The following is a 22,076-nucleotide window of genomic DNA, read 5'->3' on the forward strand; positions in this document are numbered from 1 at the left end:
TCCCTCTCTCTCTCTCCCTCTGACTATCTCATCTTCCTCTGTTCTCCCTCCCAGCCACGTGCCCTTCAGACGTAGGGCAGGATGCCGTAGACGAATAGGGCCATGACGGCAGCGCTGAACAGGCCGGCCACGGGCACTGTGACGAACCACGCCAGGAAGATGTTCCTGAAGAGCCGCCAGTCCACTGCTTTCTGGGAGCGGATCCAACCCACGGCCACCACCGAGCCCACCTGGAGGCCGCAGCCAGGGATGGGAGAGAGGAAACAATCAGCAGCGGCACAGAACAAAATGCAAAAGACACTGAAGAGCTGCAGGTTGTTCAGGCTTTCCATGATGTTTTCTTGCTTACTTGTATTTACTGTATGTTTAGCCACTATTTGTCCATCTAGCTCTAGTGGACTTGACTGCTGATGAATGAAATTGCCATTGGAAGACTGTAATACAGGCCAATACAATAGGTTTAACACAATAATAGTCAGTGGTGGATGAAGTACTCAGATCCTTTACTTAAAAATACTTCATTACATTACACTGAAAATTCTACTAAAGTTAAAGTACAGAATTATTATCAGCAAAAAAGTATAAAAAGTTAAAAGTGACCACACATATTGTAACGTGTAAAATCTTTATCTGCAAAGTAATATTATAAGAAAATAATATTAAATAGAAATGTTCGACTAAAGTTCAAGTACCTCAGAACCGTATTTAAGTAAAGTACTTGAGTAAATGTACTTAGTTGCATTCCACCACTGATAATAAAAAGACACACAGGTAAATCCGGGCCTCCAAACAGAAAAGCCTGTACACATCCTTCAGCTCTTCAGGACCAGCTCAGTCCAAAATATCTGTGTTAGTTAGAGCAAGCCGATTTTAAAAGTTCCTACTGCATACATTTCATTTTTGGGTGTGGAAGTCTGATATCAGCAGTTCTGATGTTACAAAAATGGGGCCTTTAGATAAAATGGGGCCTTTAGATAAAAAAAAAAAAGGTTAATTGTAAGGTAACAAAAACATAAAGATTCCTATTTTCAGGTGATTATATAATAAAAACATACCTATAAATATTATATTACACTTCTGCCAACAGAGCCTCCTAAATGTTACACACTGGACCTTTAAATCTAACAAGAAGATTGTTTTCTCAGCTGATGTAATTCTTTCTGCTCATGTCAGACCTCCACCAATTAACTCTCACCTTTATTCAAACAATCAAGTCAGAACAGTGTTAAATAAGAAGACACTTGAACATGTTTCAGACACCTCCAGTGTGTTGGAGTGGCATGTGCAGTGACTGGTTTCAGCTGTGTTTGTGACGTTGCAGGTGGGCGGGCCTTAAAACTGTTCCTGCTCTTATACGGCTAGAGAAACATGAGACTCCTTCTGTCACACTCTCGACTAAATGTGGAAGGTCAGGTCAACAGAGACCAGCGGTGTTTGTCGGAGATAGGTCAGTCTGAATCAAAGTTACGCTAGAGCTTGACTACTCAAAAATACTGTCTGGGAAGGAGATGTTAGCCAGGTAGTTTGACTTCTTTCGTTGAATTAAAAAAATCTAATTCTCTTTCTTTTGGAGGATTTGCATTAGTCTAAAAGCAGTCTGTGTGGAACAATATCTAAACTTTGTGGTCAAGAAGTCTGTTTACCGCCAATTGTAGTATTTCAGGCATGCAGCAGTAAAGCCTGAACTCGGTGTGACCCCAGTGTTTGTGCTGCTGACTGCCTGTAGAGCTTTTGAAACAACGAGTCATTGTACATAATCACACCACACTTTCCAAACGCCTGGGCTGGGCATCAGTTCAGTTTGATCTGCACTCATTTAAAGAAGCCAAATACGTAAAGAAAATAACCACTCTGAACTGAGACCAAACTGAATGGATGCCCATCACTGCTCAAACACACTCAAATTCTCTCAGCGGTAAGGGAGATGTTTACAGATGTTGTTGGCTACTGTCTAAAAACTTTTAACCTTAAATTGAGGAAAAATGTCTTAACGTGAAAAAGAAAAAAATCATGAATATCTTTAAAATACAGATTTTGCCCAAAAACATCTGTGGCTCCCCTGCACACAACCATTTAATCAATCAAATCACCACCACAATTATATACCTCTAACCATCAGTAGATTTAGCATTTGGCATAACAGCTGATTATCTGAGGTTTTAGGGAAGAGAGAAGGGTATTTGGAGGTGAGAAATGAAAGTAAGGTATAGATGGCGATGTTGATGTTTAGACAAAATTATCATCAGCAATTAAATACCAGTTTTGAGTCTTGTGCAGTTTCCCTTCATCAAAAGTTTGTATTTATCTAAATCATAAACATACATTTATGTCTTTATAGATGCAGTTCTTATGCAGTAAAATCTTATCACTTTTTTTGATCCAACATTGTCAATAAGATGCATGTTACATTGAACTTCATCCCCAATACAGGCTACCAATTTGAAGGTAAAACCAGCTAGTAAAGCCAGTTAGATTAGTGACATTGACTTCCTCGAGTAAAAATCAGTTTCTGCATGGATTAAACAAACCAGATGTAACATGTTAGGTAGCTAGCCGTTTCCCTGATTCCAGTCTAAGGGCTATGCTATGTTAACGGTTCCTTACTACAATTTTATATTTAACAGTCAAATGTAAGCGTGGTACCAATCTTTTGATCCAACACTCCCAAAATCTCAAAACAATTCCTTTAAAATATCTTTGTTAAATTCAAGTTTGAATTGTATTTGACTATAGAACAATGTGATACTTCTCATCTAATTAACAAATGAGAATGTGAACAAGTAGATCAATATCTGGCTAAAAGTGTCTCTTTGATTTAAAAAAAGTACAGATCAATAGCTATACACTTGTGATATAATGCTTTATATCTAATTGACTTGCATCAAATTTAATCAAATTTGTCATATTAAGGTCTCCTTTAATCCAAAATTGGGGTTTTCTGCCGGAGGAAAACTGCAGCAGAGGTCAAAACAGCAACTTTAGGAGTTGTGATTGGCTTTGGCGATTGACAGCTACAGGTGAAGCGATGAAGTGGAGCCCAGAGAGGGCTCCCTAACACGGCCTCACCACCAATGACTCCAATACCTTGCAGTGGGTGGAGCTTATTGGGATGCCCACATTTGATGCAACAAGCACTGTTAGCGCACTCATTACTTCAATGCAAAATCCGCTGTGAAGACAGATGAGTGGAGAGACACAGAGAAAGATGGAGAGGGAGGTAAAAAAGTGGAAAACAAGTATGACAGGTGGGGTCGGGGGAGGAGGCTGGTGGTGGGGTGGAGGAGTGGGGTTGGGGGCGGGGGTCTGTTTGCAGTCAAGCACAGTGGGGTGGAGGACCCACACACCAAACCATGCCAGTGCTGAAAGACAGTTGGTGGGAATGAAACAGGATAAAACATCATGCTGGGACATGGTTGGGGCTGGAGGTGTTCCTACGTCTTCCAGCCTGGATCCGACGTTCCTGAAAAGAACAGGGGAGAGGGGCTGCACACGGCTGCCTGGGGCTGGACATGTCTCGAATTGTTTGTCTTTTAATACAGTTAAAAGCTTAGTGGGGTCAGATGCAGGTAATTAAATGGCAATTCTGGTTCATTATAATTTGGATTTTATATTCATAGTTTTGGCAAAAAATCCAAACAGTTAATTACACAAAAGTAATTACTAATATCTGGAAAAAGTGGAAAAGAGGTTTCTCAAACAACTGCACTTACTCTACTTAAATCATGTTTAAATTCTACAATAGAGACTAGATACTTTCTGATAGATAATGATATAATAGATGTTCCAGCTTAACTACAGGCAAGCATCCTTTCCGGCCCTTGATCTTTAATATTATAGCATGTTTTTAGAGAATATAATAATATTAATAACTGTAAATAAAAAGGATAGATTAAAAGAATTCAAATTATAAGCCCAAGAGGTGCTATTTGAGCCCTGAGTAGTCCTTGCAAATCTAGCATCCCACAGCAATAAGGTAAGACAAATCAATCCCTGCTGCTCATAAAGTCTACTGCTGTGACCGCACAGTAAAACTAATGGCAGCTCAGATGTGTGTATCAACAGTTTTAACAAGACTAGACTATCTGTTCTGTATTTTAGCAGCTGGACAATCAAAGGACATAGTTTAGAGAGAATTCAGAGTGGAAATTGTAAAAGTAGCATTTTGAAAGGTAAGGGGGCATGTTTTATTGGAAATGACTCCTTGCTTGTTTACCAACCTTACTGATCATTAGGCTGCTGTTGTTTCTTGCCATCAGACTTCAGCAATTACTTTAGCTTGTACAGGGCATTGTTATAACTGAGAGAAAGAATGGCCAAAACTAATAAATAAGACCCAAGTTGTAACAAACTGGAATTATCCTTTTCTGCCACAAGAATCTGAACTTTGCTCTCTCTATTTAAATGTAATTATTTATTCATTAGAGCATCCTTCCAAACACAACCACGAAAAAGAGATTGTCTGGCAAACATATGAACATGAAAACGTGGAAAATCCACTTAAAGTATCTGATTGCAAGGCTGATTTGGAGTAAAGTGGTGAGTTTATTTCTAGTCCGGTGCCCTGGGAAACAGTGTGAGCTCCCTGTCCCCTGGAAATGCCTGTAGGGGAGATGAGAGGCCAGCTGGAGGGGCCACTCAGTCATACCTTGCAGTGTGTGGTACTGACAGGGATTCCGATATTGGAAGCCAACACGACTGTGAGTGCAGAAGCCAGTTCAATAGTGAATCCACTGTGGAGGAGGAAGGGGAGAGGAGAGGGGGAAGCAAAGAGACATCCTTCATTGTACTGTCTGGGACGTGCTGCTGGTAAGGTAAGCTCACACCATATTCCAGCATCCACAGTAACCACAACAGAACATTCAGCAGATCTTTAAAGTATGCTCAACACACACACACGGAAGAGAAGAAATATGGTAATTACACTCTCTCTGCCTGAAACACACACACACAAAATAAAGACTACATTTCTATCAGGTCCTGGGTGTTTGGAAGGTAATTCTTAATAAAGAGAATAGCTGTATGTGGTACACAGACATAGCTTTGAGTGTGTGAGTTTGCTGCCTTGTGCGGACTAGGAGACACTTCATCTGAAGCCCTGTCCTGTTTCCAGAACATTATTCACACTGACACCAGGTCTGGCACACAGGAAAAGAAAATCATTAAAAAAAGAAATCTTTTGGCTCGAGATGGAAAACTGGGGATTGTAATTAAATAATAAAAACAGGATAAGAGACATATAAGAGAGAAATATATAGAGAAACTGGATGAATGAGAAAGCAACTTGAAGCTGAATCATTAGCTGTTACTCCTTTCATTGCAGTTATGTAATAAATAAAAAAAACAGCCAATAAAACTCTCAACGAGGTAAAGCTCTGGGGGCAGACACTGTTGAAATTTAATTGGTCAAATCAAAAACATTTCACTCCAGACGCCATTGTGGCGCTCATGAACAGCAAGCACCAATCTATTTCACAGCAGTGCTCTAATGATTTGAACATAACTTGAAATGGGTGCTCTCTTAAACTGTGTGTGCAGAAAGTCTGCATAGGTGGGATGCCCTGGTGGCCTAGGGGTTTAAGATGCTGACCATGCATGCTGTCCCCAATATCTCTCTCTCTCTCTCTACTCATTTCCTGTCAGCTCTCCACTGAAAAAACCCCAAAAAGTGTTCATCTAAATTCTACAGAGCTGTGATACCTGCTCTGTAACTAACACTTAACTGTGATTTCCAATAGGTTGTTTCACAGCAGACATTTTAACTTGTAATAAAAAGCACAAGTTTACTAATAACATTAATAATGCCTTTGTTCTATTCAGGTGTCAGTAAGTCATTACAGTGTGACAATGAGCCAGCAGGTACATTACCAGATCGCTGAAACTGAAGCAGATAAATGGAACTCAGCTATTGTTAATTTTTATTATTTATATGTGTGCTTTTCCTACTGTGACAAGTGAAAATGTCCTCTGTGAAAAATGACCCATTCATCAGGAATGGCAGAGCAAAAAGTCTTTCTGGAGACAGGTCATATTTATGTTCAAGTGTTCCCTTTGCCTCCTCAAACATATGCTCAGCCACCAACTACAGACACACAACTGCACCTACACACACACTTTCCTGCCCTTGCCCCAAACAAACTTCTTTGTCAGGTTGATGCATGGAAACAGACACTGGAGGAAAGAGTGCCTTTAGAACAGTGAACCAGAGCTAATTTGTCTTTTGAGTCCTGGCGAAAGACTAAGCTGGTGATGGAAGAGGGAGATTAAAGCGAAAGAAAGAAGGCACAGAGATAGAAAGAGGGGCCAAAATCGAGAGAGAGAGAGAGGGGGAAAAATAATGAGATGATGTGAGCGTGAGAACAATTGCGGGACTTAAAAGTTAGAGGTGAGACGCCAATAAAAAAAGAGGAAAAGATGCAGTGAGGAGATTCAGAAGGAATGAAGAAGAGGAAGTAGAGGGTTAACTGCAAAAACAAGGATTCAAAGGAGAGGGTAGAAAGACTAGGAAAACAAGGAGGACAGAGGGGAAAAAGAAAAGAGCAGAGAGAAGGAGTCAGGCTGGCGTCCCTCCCTGCGGTTGGAGAAGAGAGGCCATGGTTCCCACTGTGGCTTTGCCCCTCCCTCACTCTTCCTGCTCTACTTCTCTTCATCCAGAATGCCAAACAACTTCCTGAAACCCTGTGTGATGTTCCTGCCAGGCAACAGAGTATACACACACATACACACACACTCTCTCTCTGTCTTATAGACACATACAGTACATTCACTGCACAACGACCTGCAGGCATTCAGCCTGGCTTCTTCAAGCTGACACGATACACACAAACATCCTTGAGGTATGCACGCACGCACAGACACACACACAGTTTGTGTGGGAGGACGAGAGGACAGAAGAAAGAGCGAGAGATTGATCTCAAGGACAGAGCAACAGCAGTCGGTGGATAAGAATGCGTGATGTCCACTGTTTAGGTTGTGGGACGGAGTGAGCCCAGGGGCTTTATATGTTGTTGTCTAAAAGACTACGTACTTATTCATAATTATTATGTAATCAGTCAGAGGGCAGAAGAAAAATATTTTCTTCTACTTGAACATGTTCCAAAGGAGTAAAGAGTTAGGTCTAGCAAAGTTACATTAAATTGGACTGACTGTGTGATTACAGTCAAAATGTGTAATTGCATTATGCAATATAGAGATAATTATATATTTATCCTCAAATAGTTTACACATCTTTAAAAAAGGGACAGAAAATATCATTTCACTTTTATATTGTACTGTATCTAAAATAAATGTATTCAAATATATACATCTTTACATTAAAATGATGAAATCACATGAAATCAGTCTGCCCTCTTGATGAGAAATATTAAATCATTCACATATATGCGTTTACAGATGCAACCAACAGAGAAGAGGCAAATACAACATTGTACTTGCAGGTTGCTTGTGTTGTTAAAATGTGTGTGCGCCTGCAGCGGCTGCTCTGTTTGGGAAGTAGAGAGTAGTTAATCAGTTCATGCTCGAGAGAAAAACCCATCATTAGTCATTAGTTTACTGTACCTGTGAACAGGGAGCAGCTGAGGCAACAGAGCAGGCAGTCTAACCACGATTGTGCTGCTTTAGGTTTATACATTTTCCTGTCAGCTGAGATGCGTCTTTAATAACAGCCTTATTAAATACATTGTGTGTCTGTGTAATACAACTGTGTGCACATAAACACTTACCAAGGAAGATGTTGCACCCGATGGACTCGTTTATGTCAGCATGTCTTGGCCTGTCTCTCTCTCTCTCTCTCTCTCTCTCATATTTTTTTCTTTCTCAACCATTTCCACACATACACACACATATACACACCCACCCTTCCCCCCACTCTCCCATACGGTGGCTTTCTCACCTTGAGGGGGTGATGGGAGTCAGGTCTTTCCCCATGGTCTGGATGACGCGGCGGCCCCACACCCACAGGCCGGCACAGATGCCTATACCACCGTAAAACAGCAGCCAGACGGGGGTGGCGGCGTCCTGCATGACACCGCCCTGGTCATAGATCATCCACAGTGCCACTAGGGGCCCAATGGCATTACTGCAAAGATGAGAATATGGAATATAGTATTTATGCTAGACTCAACATCAAGGACAAAATGAAATCAAAGCAGCAGAATACAGATGATTTCTCTATTTGTTGTTGTTGTTTGTGAGCAGCAGCAGGAGGCAGCACCTGACATCGTTTCCTCCGTGGGCAAAGGAGCCGAAGCAGGCGGTTAGGATCTGCAGGAAGTGGAAAAGCAGGTACACCTCAGGCTTATCTTTCTCCTCGTGATCCTCCTCGGCCAAGTCGTCCAGAGGGACCGGAGCTGGAGCCCCCTCTTCCTCCACCCCCTCCAGCTCTGTGGCTAGCTTCATCTCCACCCCACCCTCCTCTGCCTCGATCTCAGCCTCCGCCACAGCGTTACAGTACGATGAGTAGCTATCGTAGCGTACCCTCTTCTTGGTGTAGGACACGCTGTTGCTCCTGCCGCCTCCCTCTCCCACCAACTTTTCACTGTCTTCGCGTGATTCTGTACGGATGAGCGGCTGGACGGGCATGCCGCATATAGCAGCTGTGTAGCATGTGTAGCTGTTGTTGCGGCGCAGCAGGCGGTAATTGTTGTCAGCTGGGCCGGCGTTGGAGCCCGAGCGGTCGCTGTCATCCATGCGGCCCAGGTGGATTTTGTGAAGCAGATCTTTATACAGACCTGAGTCCTTGTGCACAGTGTGGTAGACCTGGCCATCGCTGCGCATGTGGCCATCGAAGGAGAAGCTGCCGTTGGAGATGGGTGACTTGAGGCAGCCGTTGGTCATTGAGTGGGTCCGGCCTTAAGGAGAGACGATGAAGATGTGGGTGTGGATGCACAATGTTTATGAAGATCAACACAGTAGCCAAGTAGTATCTAATAGCAGCACACTTACAGTTTCTCCTTGAATATACAGAAACTGAAATGGTACTAAATGAGGCTGAAAAAGTATGCAATATACTCATTTGCAATGAAAAATGGAGAAACCTTTTCTACCCACTGATGGATTAACAATTATTGTAGTCACTGTAAAAATATATATTTTAGTGTTATAATATTGTCTTGTAGGTAGGTTTTACATTCATTCTAACTTATATTCTACATGTAAACTTTATTATTTATTTATTATAAAATAATAAATCTTAAAAATAATTGATCAACTGTCAAACCAGAAACACACCAGCTTGATGAAGGCAGGATGGCAGTAAGAAAAAAGTTCTACCAACTCATGTTCATGTTCAATACTTCATTTACCATTAATGTTCTAGTTTTGATAAGCCCAAGTTATAAAAGTCATATTACTGCAGCAACAGATATACAGTTACTCATCCACAATGATTACACAGTGAACACAGTTTCCAGTCAAGAACAGATATAGTGATCAACCGGCACATCTCAAATTAAAAATAATATTCCAGTATTACCATACACCCTGCCATTTGGCAGGACCGTGCCTCCATTAGCCAGGTTGGTGAGCTCTCCACTGGAGTCGCGGGTGCCCCGTTCACTGCTGCCCCCAGTGAGCGGCAACACAGCCTCATCTGTGCCCTTGGCCCCTGGTAGCTCCTTAAAGACGGGGCTCTCTTCCTCCTCCTCTGGTATCTTGTCCAGGCTCTCATCAGAGATCCGGGACAGAGCCTGCTCCTTCTTTAGACGACCTTGAGGAGATCAAGCAATGTAAGGTTTAGTTAAAAGTGCATCCTGGAGTGACAAAATATCCCCACATGAACATTTAAATCCTCTTAACAATGCTAACAAAGTGTTTACAGGGCCGTATATACCAATAATGAGGAGAACACCTGTATTTACATGTTGGGTTTATATTCTAATATGTCTGAGGGATCATTTACAGAACAACAAAACAATCAAATGCTGAGGTTTTACAGTGAAGTTATCTGGATGATTTCCAATTAGGGCAAGCTGATGAAATCAGGACATGAGTTTCACATGTGAAGTCACTAATTTTGGCACACATATCCTTTTTTTTTTAATGCATGTTTTTGTTTAAACTGTATTGTTACTCTGCAATAATATTAATAATAATCAGTCAGAAAAAGCCTGGTTTCAGGTTAGAAAAAGAGAAAACTATGCAGCAACATTCCACAAACACAAGTATAGCCATCAGCTGATCCTAATCCCGGTGCTGATAGACTTGTTGCCCTCCTACTCCTCAAAACACCCCTCAGTACAAACACATAAACTCAGCTACTGCCCATTTCATTTTGACGGATGCAGTAATATCCAGATTAGGACCGATAATATCACCTATAATCCTCACAGGAATTTAGAGGTCAAGACACGTTAAGCAATGGGTGAAGTTGGCCTCACTCATATGCGAGGTCAATGGAAAGTTCGAGAAAATAATTGTTCTATTTTAAGCCACAACGTGGATGTTATCCCTTCAGTAACAGCACTCCTTTATTTTGTTTAATGTCAACCTTCATTTTTTTGTTCATATCGATAAAAAGCATTTATCTGGTCTATCAGTTTGGAAATATTACTGGCCTCTAAGACTTGTGGCTTAACAGTTTTAGTCTGTATTGCTTCAGTAAACAGAAGTTCTTATTTATCCTGCATGACATTAGGTTGAATTGAACAGACTGGCTGCCTTGCTTATGTCCACCACTCCTTCAGTTATTCCACCTACTGCTCTTTCCACTAGTTTATTTAATGTGTCATGTGTTTTATGGCGTTGTCTGCTTTGCTGCAGGCTTATTTTCCCATTAGAGAAACAATCCCTAACCTTGATCTGAAAGCTTTCTGGACTGCGGGCTATGAACTTAACCCCTTGCATGTGGCCAAGCAGCTACACGCCTAAGAAGTGTCTAAGCAACGCAAATGGAATACCACACAGAGTTCACAGGGTTTTTGGTGGCTTTAGTGCCTCTGGCAGAGGCCAACGAGGAAGCACATCCGCTGGCATCTCGTTTGGTGTCAGGGCACAGAGTGTGCAAGCAGAGGCTGCGGTGCTGTTGTGTTGGGCCCGGGTCTGAGTGCTTGGCTTTCAGATGGCGTGAGAAAGGCTACACACACACACACACACAAACACACACACACAGAGATACCCACTTGCTATTTTCCTCCTCATCCAGGGACAGACGAATATCCACACCAGGCCTGCACAGATCAGCGACTCAGCTAAAGTAATGAGAAAGATGGCCCACACCGGTAGCATCTCTAACCCAAGCACTGCAATTAATGAACACACACAAGTATAAGAAAACAACACTTTGCAAGTAGTTTCAAAGCATTACAATTTAGTCATACTCTAGTCACACCTTCAAATGGATTTTTGAGCAAGCAAACGACCCTGGCGCCATCACCCGTTAGGACTGAGATGATAATTTGATCATATGTTGGTGTCAGACTAAATAAACAGATACAACATCTCTATTAGGAATAAGCACTTACATGGAGCTCCAGTGTACATGATGGAGAATGTGTTGATCCCAATTGTGGAGGCGTAGAAGAGGGGGAGCGCTCGCAAGCCGTTGGGAACACAGTCGTCCTATGTGGAAAAAACACACATACAGATTTTAAGTAGAGTTTCTCATATTTAAGGATTCAAGGTTATTTGATAGTTAATCCAGTGTTGTAGAATGAAATTCAAATTGTAGTTTCCTTAATGCTACTAATGTCCGTATGCATGTTTATCAACTATTAGTAAAGGGAATGGTTCAAAGCAAATCTGTAATTAAAAAAACTGAATAACTGCAACTATTTATATTATTTCAGTGAAATTTCAAATAAAACTTTTTTTTTTTAACTTAAATTACCTATTTTTTTGTCATATATAATAATACACGGAATATCTTTGGGTTTTATACTGATGGTTAGATAAAACAAGTAATTTGAAGATGTCACCTCGAGCTCTTCCTGTAATTTGAAAGATTAGTCAATAATGAAACTCATCATTACGTGCATCCCTATCAGTATTGGGAAATACTTGTATTGATACTGACTACATATATTTTACTTAAGGCTTTATTACTTTTAGATTTTCTTATCTTTCAATTTATTAAACCTGTGTCCCTCCTGTTTAATTTCCTATGTCATGACCAAGCTGCAATTATTCGCAGCTTTTCATCATGTCAACGTGTCCCTCAGGAAGACAATGAGCAGTTCACTTCTCACCAACTATACATCACTGTGGGCAAGGCAAGCTTTAAATATAAAAATGCACATTAGGTTGCGATGTACAGAAGTTAGATTTGTCATTAGTCACCTCTTGTGTCCGAGAAAACGATCAAAATGATGTATGAGTATCAAGTGTTAACGGGTGTTTGCAATGTTTACTGTACAATGTATGCGTTTTTGTTGTAGTACAATGCTTAACATAGTTTCGTATGCTGACATCAAATAAAACCACAACTTCCTTCTGAGGTCAGACGTTCAGGTCAGGTCGATTCAAAGGTGTGGAAATAGTAAAAACAGATGATGAGGTAAAACTATATATACAACAATTCACTCTTGCACAATGTGTGCTTTATGAGGAGTTTGATACGCAGTATGACCAAACGTACTAAGGTAAAAGTCTCACATCTACAAACTAAACCCATTGTCTTGCCTGTGCAGTTTAGAAAACACAGCATAGATGTAATAGAAAGCTTAAATATTCTGACTTAACTGATGCAACTAGCCTGTAGAGACAGAAATGAACTCATCCTGAATTTGACCCAGCTACACAACAACTCTAGTCCAAATGACAAATCGTCCTATGACTCATTCATACATAATCCCGCAGTCGTGACCTCTCTTCCTGGTCTGCCAGAGATTGCCAGTTACATAACAGCAGATCTGCGAATGTTGCCAAATCAAATGGATTTTATCTGTGCTGAAGTTTTATGGACAGGTATGTGTGTCTACATTTATGTCTGTGTCTAATTTCTGGTGTTTTAAACTCCTGGACCTGGAAAAGTCATATAACATAATTTTTCATCGTCAGTATTCCAGAGCCCTCATTGTTAAGTTCCACACTAAAATGTCTATAAACACTACACCTGTGTTATACATTTTGATGGACCTCTGCTGATAATTTGGCTCCCAATAGAAACCTCCTGAATGATTAACACTAAAGGAATCCTAACCGGGAGAAGCTGACTGCAATGACGGCAATGGTGGTGTAAAAAGACAACTCCCATGATCCCACGCTACTTCATGATGTCAACAAACTTTGTCTGTTACTGTTCTGATGTGAAACACCCCCTAGTGGTAGGAATTACATATTGTACATTAAAGCTTATAGCCTAAATGTTTATAAAGGTTAAATACTACATATATTATTCAGTTATGTACTGAACTAGAAATATGACCTGTAAAGGAGGGGTTGTGTTGATTTGTGTTTGTGCTTAGCAATGTGATCACACCTTGATGAGGATGAAGTGTCTGATAAGCATGAAGAGGAGACCAGACATGAGTCCAGAGAGCAAGGGGGAGATGAACCACGATGACACTGGAGAGGGAGGAGAACATGTCATCAGAAAAGAACAGCAACACACTTGCGAACACACTAAATCACATAGTGGCAAATGTCTTTTCGTTCCTGGCTTATCATCTGTTCTTCACTAGTTATTTCCTACACTTCCCAGAACAGTGGTACAGATTTTGTACGTCGTATTACCACAGAGTAGAAATACTTGGTTACAAGTACAAGTGCTGCTTTCAAATGTTCCAATGTTTAAGTAAAAGTACAAAAATATAAGTAGTGCTTGAGTAAACGTACTTGCTTACTTTCCACCGCTGTCCCAGAATGACTTCCAACCCTTAAGTAACAGTCATTCACTTTTTAAATAAAGCTGTGGTTTATACATGCATCTGAGATAAAGCTAGCTAGTGTTTTACTTTAAAGAATGTCTTGTGGCTGCTATTGAGACCCCCAATGGTGGAGAAATCCATAACTCTGCTTCTTCTAAAACAGATTGTTCGCTGTGTAAAATGGTTGAGGGAGTCGTCCACTGCAGCTGTACTGGAAATATCTCAGTGTGGTGATTTTTAATTCATATTAGTTTTCAATAGAAAAGCTGCACTTTTGTGAGTATGCGTAATTGTATGTAAAAACTGTGTGCTGTAAGTGAACACTGTAGCAGGCATGACGATAAACAGTAAGCATATAGGTCTCACAGAGCCCGAGCCATTACCGATCTTGACGAGCTGCATCCACTGTACGCCCCTGGTGCCGATGGCCACCATGGAGAAGCCGATGGTGGCGCCAACAATGCAGTGAGTCCCAGAGACAGGCAGTTTGAGGAAGGAGGCGATTAGCTGCCAGACTGCTGACCCTGTGAATAACAAAAACAAAACAACACACAAATCTGAGACATATTTTATTAGCGACTGTATTCCATCAGAAATGTAGTTCTGGAACAAAGGAAAGTAAAAACTGTGAACTAGAGAAATTTATTACCACAATTTTTGTGCTCAAATAGGGAGTTATGCTACTGTTTGTTGTTTACTTTACTGGACTGAACCCTTTTTGCTTTAGGTTTGGGTTGTGTGTAAAGGTTGGCACAAATTAACCTGTATTTTAAGTTTCACTCTAATATGAAAAACCAGACACATTATTCTCTACGACCACATAGTACAAGTTAAAGAAAATACCTTTACAGGTATAGTACAAACATAGTTAGTATATAGTATAAACATCACCATTAAGGGATGTTTAATATTATACTAGAACATATGGGATTATATATCTTTGATGAAAAGGTGACTCTGTAGACAATGCTTCATTTATCGAGACAAAAATCCCACAGCGTCTGTTAACACAATCTGTTCTCAGAGGTAAATGTACTTTGTTATTCTTGGGCATCTGAGTCTTATTGTCAAGCTTGGAGGTTATTTTCATGTTCTGTACTGTGTCATTTCTGTCAACAGTAGTATTTTCCTGCTTTTATCCAATCAAATAAAATGTAAAAAAGTCTGTATAAACAATATGCCAGTAAAAAACATTTCCTGTTGGATGTTTAACAAATGTTGAGTGTTCCAGCGACACGGGAATCCCCTGTGCATAATATCGCCTTATTTATCACAGTTTCCCAGCAGTCACTCTGTCATTAAAATGGCATTGTCTCAACGGGAGCCCCATTGTTTTCTGTTCTGCACCATGCATTTACTGAGGTAATCTAATGTTCATGAGTGAAGCTACTGTTGATAATCAACGATTCCTGCTCTCCTCTGTGAAGCAGCTCGGGAGACGTTGACAAATGTTAGTTAACATTACAAAAAAATGTGATCCTGAGGTTCATCTGGAAATAGATTAAACGTTTTTCACACTGTATGTCTGAGAGTTGCTTTGACAAGGACAAAACAAATTTTATAACATCTCTCATAAATCCAAGTGGTTTGCAAAACAAGTGCAGATGCTATTCAGATGAACAACTGAACTTTTACCAACTGAAGTACAAAAACAACTCTGCAAGAGTTATGGCATTTCATTTTGGTTTGCGAGCGAGAAGAAAAACAGGGAGTCACAAACCGGTTAGAACAGTTGGAGAAGCTTTTTTTAATTTGGGAAAACCTCAAACATGTAATGAAGATGAGCGATGCCTCTCTCCTGGTGTATGTATGTATCATATGGATATTCGGCTGCAGCACGGACTCTGATCACAGCAGCTCGGAGCATTTCAGAGCTGTTTGTAAGGCAGACGAGTATGGGACAATGTGTGAATGTTACATGTATTGGAATAATCTGACGTGCTTTTGTGTCTGCCCGCAGGTCAGGATATGAAAGAAAAAAGTGACTCAAGTTGAAGTACAGTTGCACAGGAGGTGGAGAGTTTACCATTTACATAAACAAACGTGTGTACTGTTAAACGTGAATAGCAGGGGGAATGGCAGTGTTTGCACCACGATAACAGATATAAATTTATCTATATGTAGAAACACCTACAAGAGCTAAATGATTCTAGCTTTGCAAATGTGAGGATTTTATTTTTTATTATCATATAATATATTATGTTTTATTCTGTTTTTGAAAAACTAACAACTAGAAGAGGTCACCTTGAGCTGTAGCAACTTTTTCACTGCTTGTTGTTTCAGTACTAATATTCATCTATGACACCCGGCAATCCTGTCTCTCATCTACAGTCATGGGGTTATAAGTTAAAGATTTAGGGTTTCTTATGTGACTCACTGTATTAGTGCTGCAATTAACTAATCTAGTATCTATCTAACTTTATCTATATTATTAATAATCCACCCATTGTATTTTTAATTTGTGTAAAATTGTGAAAAAATATGATTTCCCACATCTTTAAATTCCTTGTCCATCTAAATATAATCAAATTTACTGCCATATATGACAAACAAGAGCAGCAAATCCTCCTTGTAAGCTGATATCTCAAGATTTTGCTTGAAAAAAAGACTAAAATGATTAATCAATCAGCAAAATAGTAAACGGAAAATTCAGCCCAACTTACCGACCATGGCGCTGACCTCCCCTGCCATGAGCACGGGCACCGTTTCATTGTACAGGTTGACATCTATGATGCCCTTTCGGATCGTCTCACCCACTTTGGCCCCTAGTAGCATCGAGCCCAGCGTCTCAAAGATAGATGCCAGGATACAGGCCTGCTTCAGTGTGACCACACCGGACCCCACTGCTGTTCCGAAAGAATTGGCCACATCATTGGCGCCGACTGAAAAGGCCAATATGAAGGCAATGATGAAGCCAATAATGACCATCCATAGGTACGGTTCCAGATCCATCTTGATGTAATTTCACCAGACAAAAAATTCAAGTGGAGAAAAACTAGCTTAAATATTCTAAAAAAAAAAAAAAAAGAAGTGCTCTGTGCGTTTTTTAGCGGAGGACTTGATAAGCCCTTTCCTTTTCTTCGTCCCCTGGTTATAAAGAGTTCGAGGGGAGAAGCACAGCCGCTAACTAAGCGTTTGGAGCTCAGTCCAAAGATTGGAGACTAGTGATGGTGGGTGCAGGGAGCATTCCATAGCTTAGTGTGAGACAGTCTGTCTGCACGGTCCTTCACCTGCAAGAGAAACAAGAGACAAGAGACACAGAAACAGATTAGTGTTATAAGCCATGATAACTCCTTTTCAACAACAGGTACCATCTGACAACACCTCCCTGTGACTTCCTCAGAAAACCTAAAAACAAGGGAGGGGAGGGACCAAGAGAGAGAGGAGGAGAGCTTATGAGACCAGAAGACAACCCCCTCCCCTCCCAAAAGAAGAAACTTTTCACAAGGATTTAGGATGGATGATGATGACAACGCAGAACTGGCCTGGATGAAACGGCGAGAGCACTCCAGTGCACTCCAGCAGGGAAAGCTGAGGACATCTCACATAGCCACAATAGGAAATCACTGCTGCACTTCAAAGAAATCAAATCAGACCGTTCCATGGGGCCTGCTGTCAGGACAGAGACTATAAAAAGACCACAGTGTCCAGAGTGAGATGTGAGCAATGCTCCCAACATTAGAGTGGACTATTAACACCTTATCCCCACACAACCAGGCAGCTGGCATCTCTGCCAAACCTGCTTTTATTACTGCTTTTGTTTGTCAGGTCTACCTACCTCCAGATAGCCTTTGACAGGAAAATATAATTTAAAAGTTTCCCTATTAAATAGTCCATCAGACTCTCTCAACCATTATCACTTTCATGTCTGCCACACAGTGATGCCAAAACTGATAAGACTTCTGAATAGGCAGAATTACCAGGGATATCAAATGTTTTCCATCACGATATTAAAGCCTCTCCTGAAATGTCTGAAAGCATTTTGATCAAGCTGATGCACTTCATGTAGAAATGTGAATCAAGCGAAAGTTTCCCTGACAGTCTGCTGGATGTTTGCAAGGCAAATTACATTACCCTTGTAATCTTTGCTCTTTCAGCCTCAGCGTGACTGCTACAGCGCTCACTGGGTGACAGTCAAAGGTACACACGAGTTTTGTAATAAGCTTTGGAGTACAAACTAAATCGAAGGTTTTGCTGCAGCACAAAATAAAAAAAAACAACAACTCATGGATTTATGTTAAGACTGCAATGCAGTAAGAACATCAGCAGTAAAGTTTTACTGCTGCTAGAGGTCGGAACAGTTCACGAAACTGCACTTTTGGGGGTCAGGTAAACTGATAATAAAGTAGAGAACATGTACCTTCTCTGGATTCACTTCCATTGTGCCAATTACAATGAATGTAACACTTTTAAAATATCTGGGAGAGTGAAATTCTCATGTTTTTATGTAGACTTTCATTTTAGTTGCTCCATTTTTTAGGACACTTAACTTTCACCGAATGTCTGATATTTACAACTGGTTTCAAAGCAAATTCACTTTAATGAAGAAGATCTCTATAGATCTTGAGATCTCTTTCAATGTAAATTAACAAGACTGCTGCTTGTGTACACCAACCTAAACTGATGTGACAGCAAACAGGTAATCTAAAAAATGAAAGAATGACATTTCAGTGGTATTAAGTCCAGGCTAACAATAAGTTTGATTGTCCTGTGAGAATACTTAAATACAGATTTTAAATTAGTAGTTTATTCTCAGAAAATTATTGCTAATTATGTTGGAAATAATCAATAATAAGTCAAGTTTAAGCAGAAATACCATTTCCTGGCGTAGTGTGGATGAAAATACGAATCGATTAATTGAGATTAAGCTGTGGCTGTTAGCTGATCCTGTGACTCTGTTGTAATAAGAGTGCCGGGCTCTGCACTTGTTGATCACATGAGATCTACCAGAACAACATGCAAATAGCCTCCCGTGTCCCAGTAAAGTTCCACGAGGCTTATTTACATCGCAACAATGACAACAAGCTTTACAAGCGGATGATGAGGCCACCAACACTGAAGCCTCTGGTGGTCCTTGAGAAACCTCTACACCACAAATGACTTGGTCTGGGTTCTTTCTCCTTTCCTCTTTTGCCTATGCCACATAATCAAAGTCATTTCATAGGGGTTAATGGCAGCACATTTCTATGGTTAAGCCAATCGTTAATGGGGAGCATTAAATGTAAACAGCTTGAAGGCCAGACTCGTACATTTTCTCGGCATGAACTGACTGTGTGCTCCTCATTGCGTGGGGGCAGGCAGCTCCTTTCTAAATAGCCTGCGGCCAGTTATGGCTCCCTCCTCCCGACCAAGAGCTCCATCTGGAACAGTTGAGGTCACATACTGCTATCCTTTATCCTTTATTGAACCACAACACACACATAAAAAAATGATAATAATTTGTCTCTTGATCAAGTTCACACAAGACCTCCCTGAATGAGAATCTAGTACCTTAAGTGAACATTATTACATTGTTAATAGTTAAAAATCTAACAACAAATCTGACGCTTCATTTTCCTCAGATCCCTCGCCAGTTCTTTTTTATACGGAGGGAATAAGAGCTCAGATGGTGCCAAATCTCGGTAAAATTTGTGTGATACTTCACTGATCCCTGAGGGGGAATTCTCTTTTCACTTGCTTCCCTCCAGAAAGAGATCAGAGCAAAGGATCAGTGGGCCTGGACTTGAAGAGTCTTCAGACAGAGGTTAGAGACTCATGGGCTGAGAGTAAACAGATAAACCGAGGCCATAAACTCATGTTCATCAATAAAATTGCGAAAAAAAGTTACGTTAATTCATGACCAAACATCACAATAAAATCTTAGGAAGGGATGTTATCTCTATCTGAAGCCCTAAAAATTCAATCGATTCTTGCTTCATGTCACGTATAGTTCGCCCTTAGAAGCAGAAACATTAAAATGCAATTTCATTAAGTCTGCACCAATATAAAAGTATTTTCAGGGCCTGTCTCATCTTCCCATATTTTTGTTTGAAATCCTCTCTTCAGAAGTGCTGTACAAATAGTGCATTTTACCATCCATGTGTTGACAGTAGCAGACTTTGAAAGGACTAACACAAGACGCTGTGTAAATGTTTAATCCGGGGAACACCTCTGCCACAAGACGACCATGCAGTCAAACATGGCCGTCCCCCAGGCAAAACCAGAGACTTCACAGAAGAAACTGTCTGTGCAACGGTCAAACACGTCACCGGAGAAAGCAGAGAGCAAGTCATTCAAGTTTGTGTGTGTGTGTGTGTGTGTGTGTGTGTGTGTGTGGGCAAGTGTGAAGAGGAGGAAAGATGAGCGTGAGTGAGTGTGGGCGTGCACACAAGTGCCTTTTTAATCAGGTCTACAATTTTCTAAACAGGGCAACTCAACATGACAGCTGCAGCTGACGCTCGGTCCATTCTGAAGACCTCGTTGTGGTGTGATACATGAACACCAGCTCAAATACCGCCACTCCCAGTGCACATAAACTATTTTTTCCAGGGCTAAAAAGTGTACACGAAGAGGAGTCTAATGGTAACCTGTGTAGTCTTCTTATTGACTGCTGTGATAGGAGATTCAAATTGTTCTTAAGTCTTAGATGAAAGTAAAAAAAAAGTCAACTAGTCTGATGGGAATATTAAAAAAAACAATGTGCTTGAGCTTCAATAGCCTTTGTCAGGGTTACAGGATATTGTCAGTACATGCAGTGAAACCCAAAATGACTGCCTGAGGGCCCACGGCCAATTAGAAAGTAATTCAACCTTCAACCTAATAATCTGGGACATTTTGAGTTTAATAGTTCTCTTTCTGGAGGAAATTAATAGGGGGTTGTAATATGGTTCTACTATAGCTTAAGTGCATCAAAAACCTCCCAAAAAAAAAAAAGATAGGCTAAACTTAACACAATGTCTGTAGGTAATTTCTGTCAAGAAGCAGTGGGAATCCACAGTGCAACCCATAGGGGGCCAGTCCAGTGTCTCCTCAAAGGCGGTGGAGTATCCCTAGTACTAAGAAAGCAATATGTCAATATTTTGGGAAATATCTTACTCACTTTCTTGCTAGATTGATACTACTCTCAAGTCTGCACGGTAAATCATTACAGCCAGCAGCAACCTACCTCAGCATACATACTGGGAACGGGGGGGAAACAGCTAACTTGGCTCTGTCCAACGGTAAACTAAGCTAAGCGGCTGCAGCTTCATATTTACCTCACCGAGTGGTATCTATCTTCTCATCCAACAGTCCCTCCAGGATTTCGAGGGCTTTGTTTTGGGTTTGTGTCAGCCTCAAATGCCTGATTTCACATCAGTTTACCTCCTTTTTTGACGCAGAACAGCGGTCTGCATCTTCACAACCAAAACAAGGCAGTGAGTTTGGTGACGTATGGCTCAAGTCTTTTCAAGCGGGACTGCTATGATTGAAACTTATGGGAAACGAATTCACAGGAACTGGAGGGACTGCTCTAACTCTAGCTAACAAAACTATTCCTTTAAATGCATGTTCTGGGATGGCAGAAACCCCATACAAACAAACAGAAGATATTCTACTGGAGTATTTGATCTCTTTCACATAGCGCAGACTGCAATTTTTATTTTCCCATTACAAAATCCAACATAAATAATGAACTGCACAAGCCTCTGTCTTGACCCCTACTCTTTCCTGATGAACAACTACACCTCAAGGTGCAAGCAGCGACACTTCGTCCGAATGTGGTGACTGCAGAAACATCCCAGTCATCTGCGTACCACTCAACACCACCCTATGGACATTAACCAGACTGCCAAATACAGACACAAGCAGGCTGCATTCATAACCAAGCTGTGTAACCTCAGTGAGGCATCGTCCAAACTGTGGTCAGAAGTACACCACACTTCCAAAACAAAAATCTCTTTGCTGCTCTCAGTATCTGGTGCTTTAGCTGCAAGATTTGAAAACACATCAAATGTCTGTTGCACATGAAAAAACACAACACAACCTGGGAATGTTGCTACACTCTCACAGATGAAGAGGTATGTGACCTTATGTCCTTGAGGAGTAAGTCAACAGCCCTGCCACAACTTGCTACATACATTGATTTGTACACGCAGCCAGCACTCAGAGAACACAGAATGAGCCAGGGATTCAGTTTCAGATTCATCTGCAACGCTAAACAAAGCTCATTAGAAATGGATTTCTTGCCAATAGATTTGCTATATGGCTATATAAATATATATATTTGGCTACACATTCAAGCCGGGTGACGACTGAGTG

The 22,076-nt window shown here is 40.8% G+C and overlaps 1 protein-coding gene across 1 annotated transcript in view; it reads right to left on the reverse strand.

The window, feature by feature from the left end:
* Positions 1 to 22,076, reverse strand: part of slc20a2 (solute carrier family 20 member 2) — a gene marked incomplete in the record, with an annotated part of 29,374 nt that overhangs the window by 464 nt on the left and 6,834 nt on the right. Inside the window, 10 exon segments of the mRNA XM_035658402.1 lie at positions 1 to 230; positions 4,646 to 4,730; positions 7,889 to 8,074; positions 8,210 to 8,846; positions 9,470 to 9,703; positions 11,115 to 11,234; positions 11,457 to 11,553; positions 13,412 to 13,497; positions 14,183 to 14,323; positions 16,463 to 17,029. Of these exon segments, the coding sequence (XP_035514295.1) occupies positions 66 to 230; positions 4,646 to 4,730; positions 7,889 to 8,074; positions 8,210 to 8,846; positions 9,470 to 9,703; positions 11,115 to 11,234; positions 11,457 to 11,553; positions 13,412 to 13,497; positions 14,183 to 14,323; positions 16,463 to 16,751 (2,040 nt within the window).

The sequence above is a fragment of the Morone saxatilis genome, unplaced genomic scaffold (assembly GCF_004916995.1).
Source record: "Morone saxatilis isolate NCDOM2014 unplaced genomic scaffold, NCSU_SB_2.0 Contig16, whole genome shotgun sequence".
NCBI classification, from domain to species: Eukaryota; Metazoa; Chordata; class Actinopteri; family Moronidae; genus Morone; species Morone saxatilis.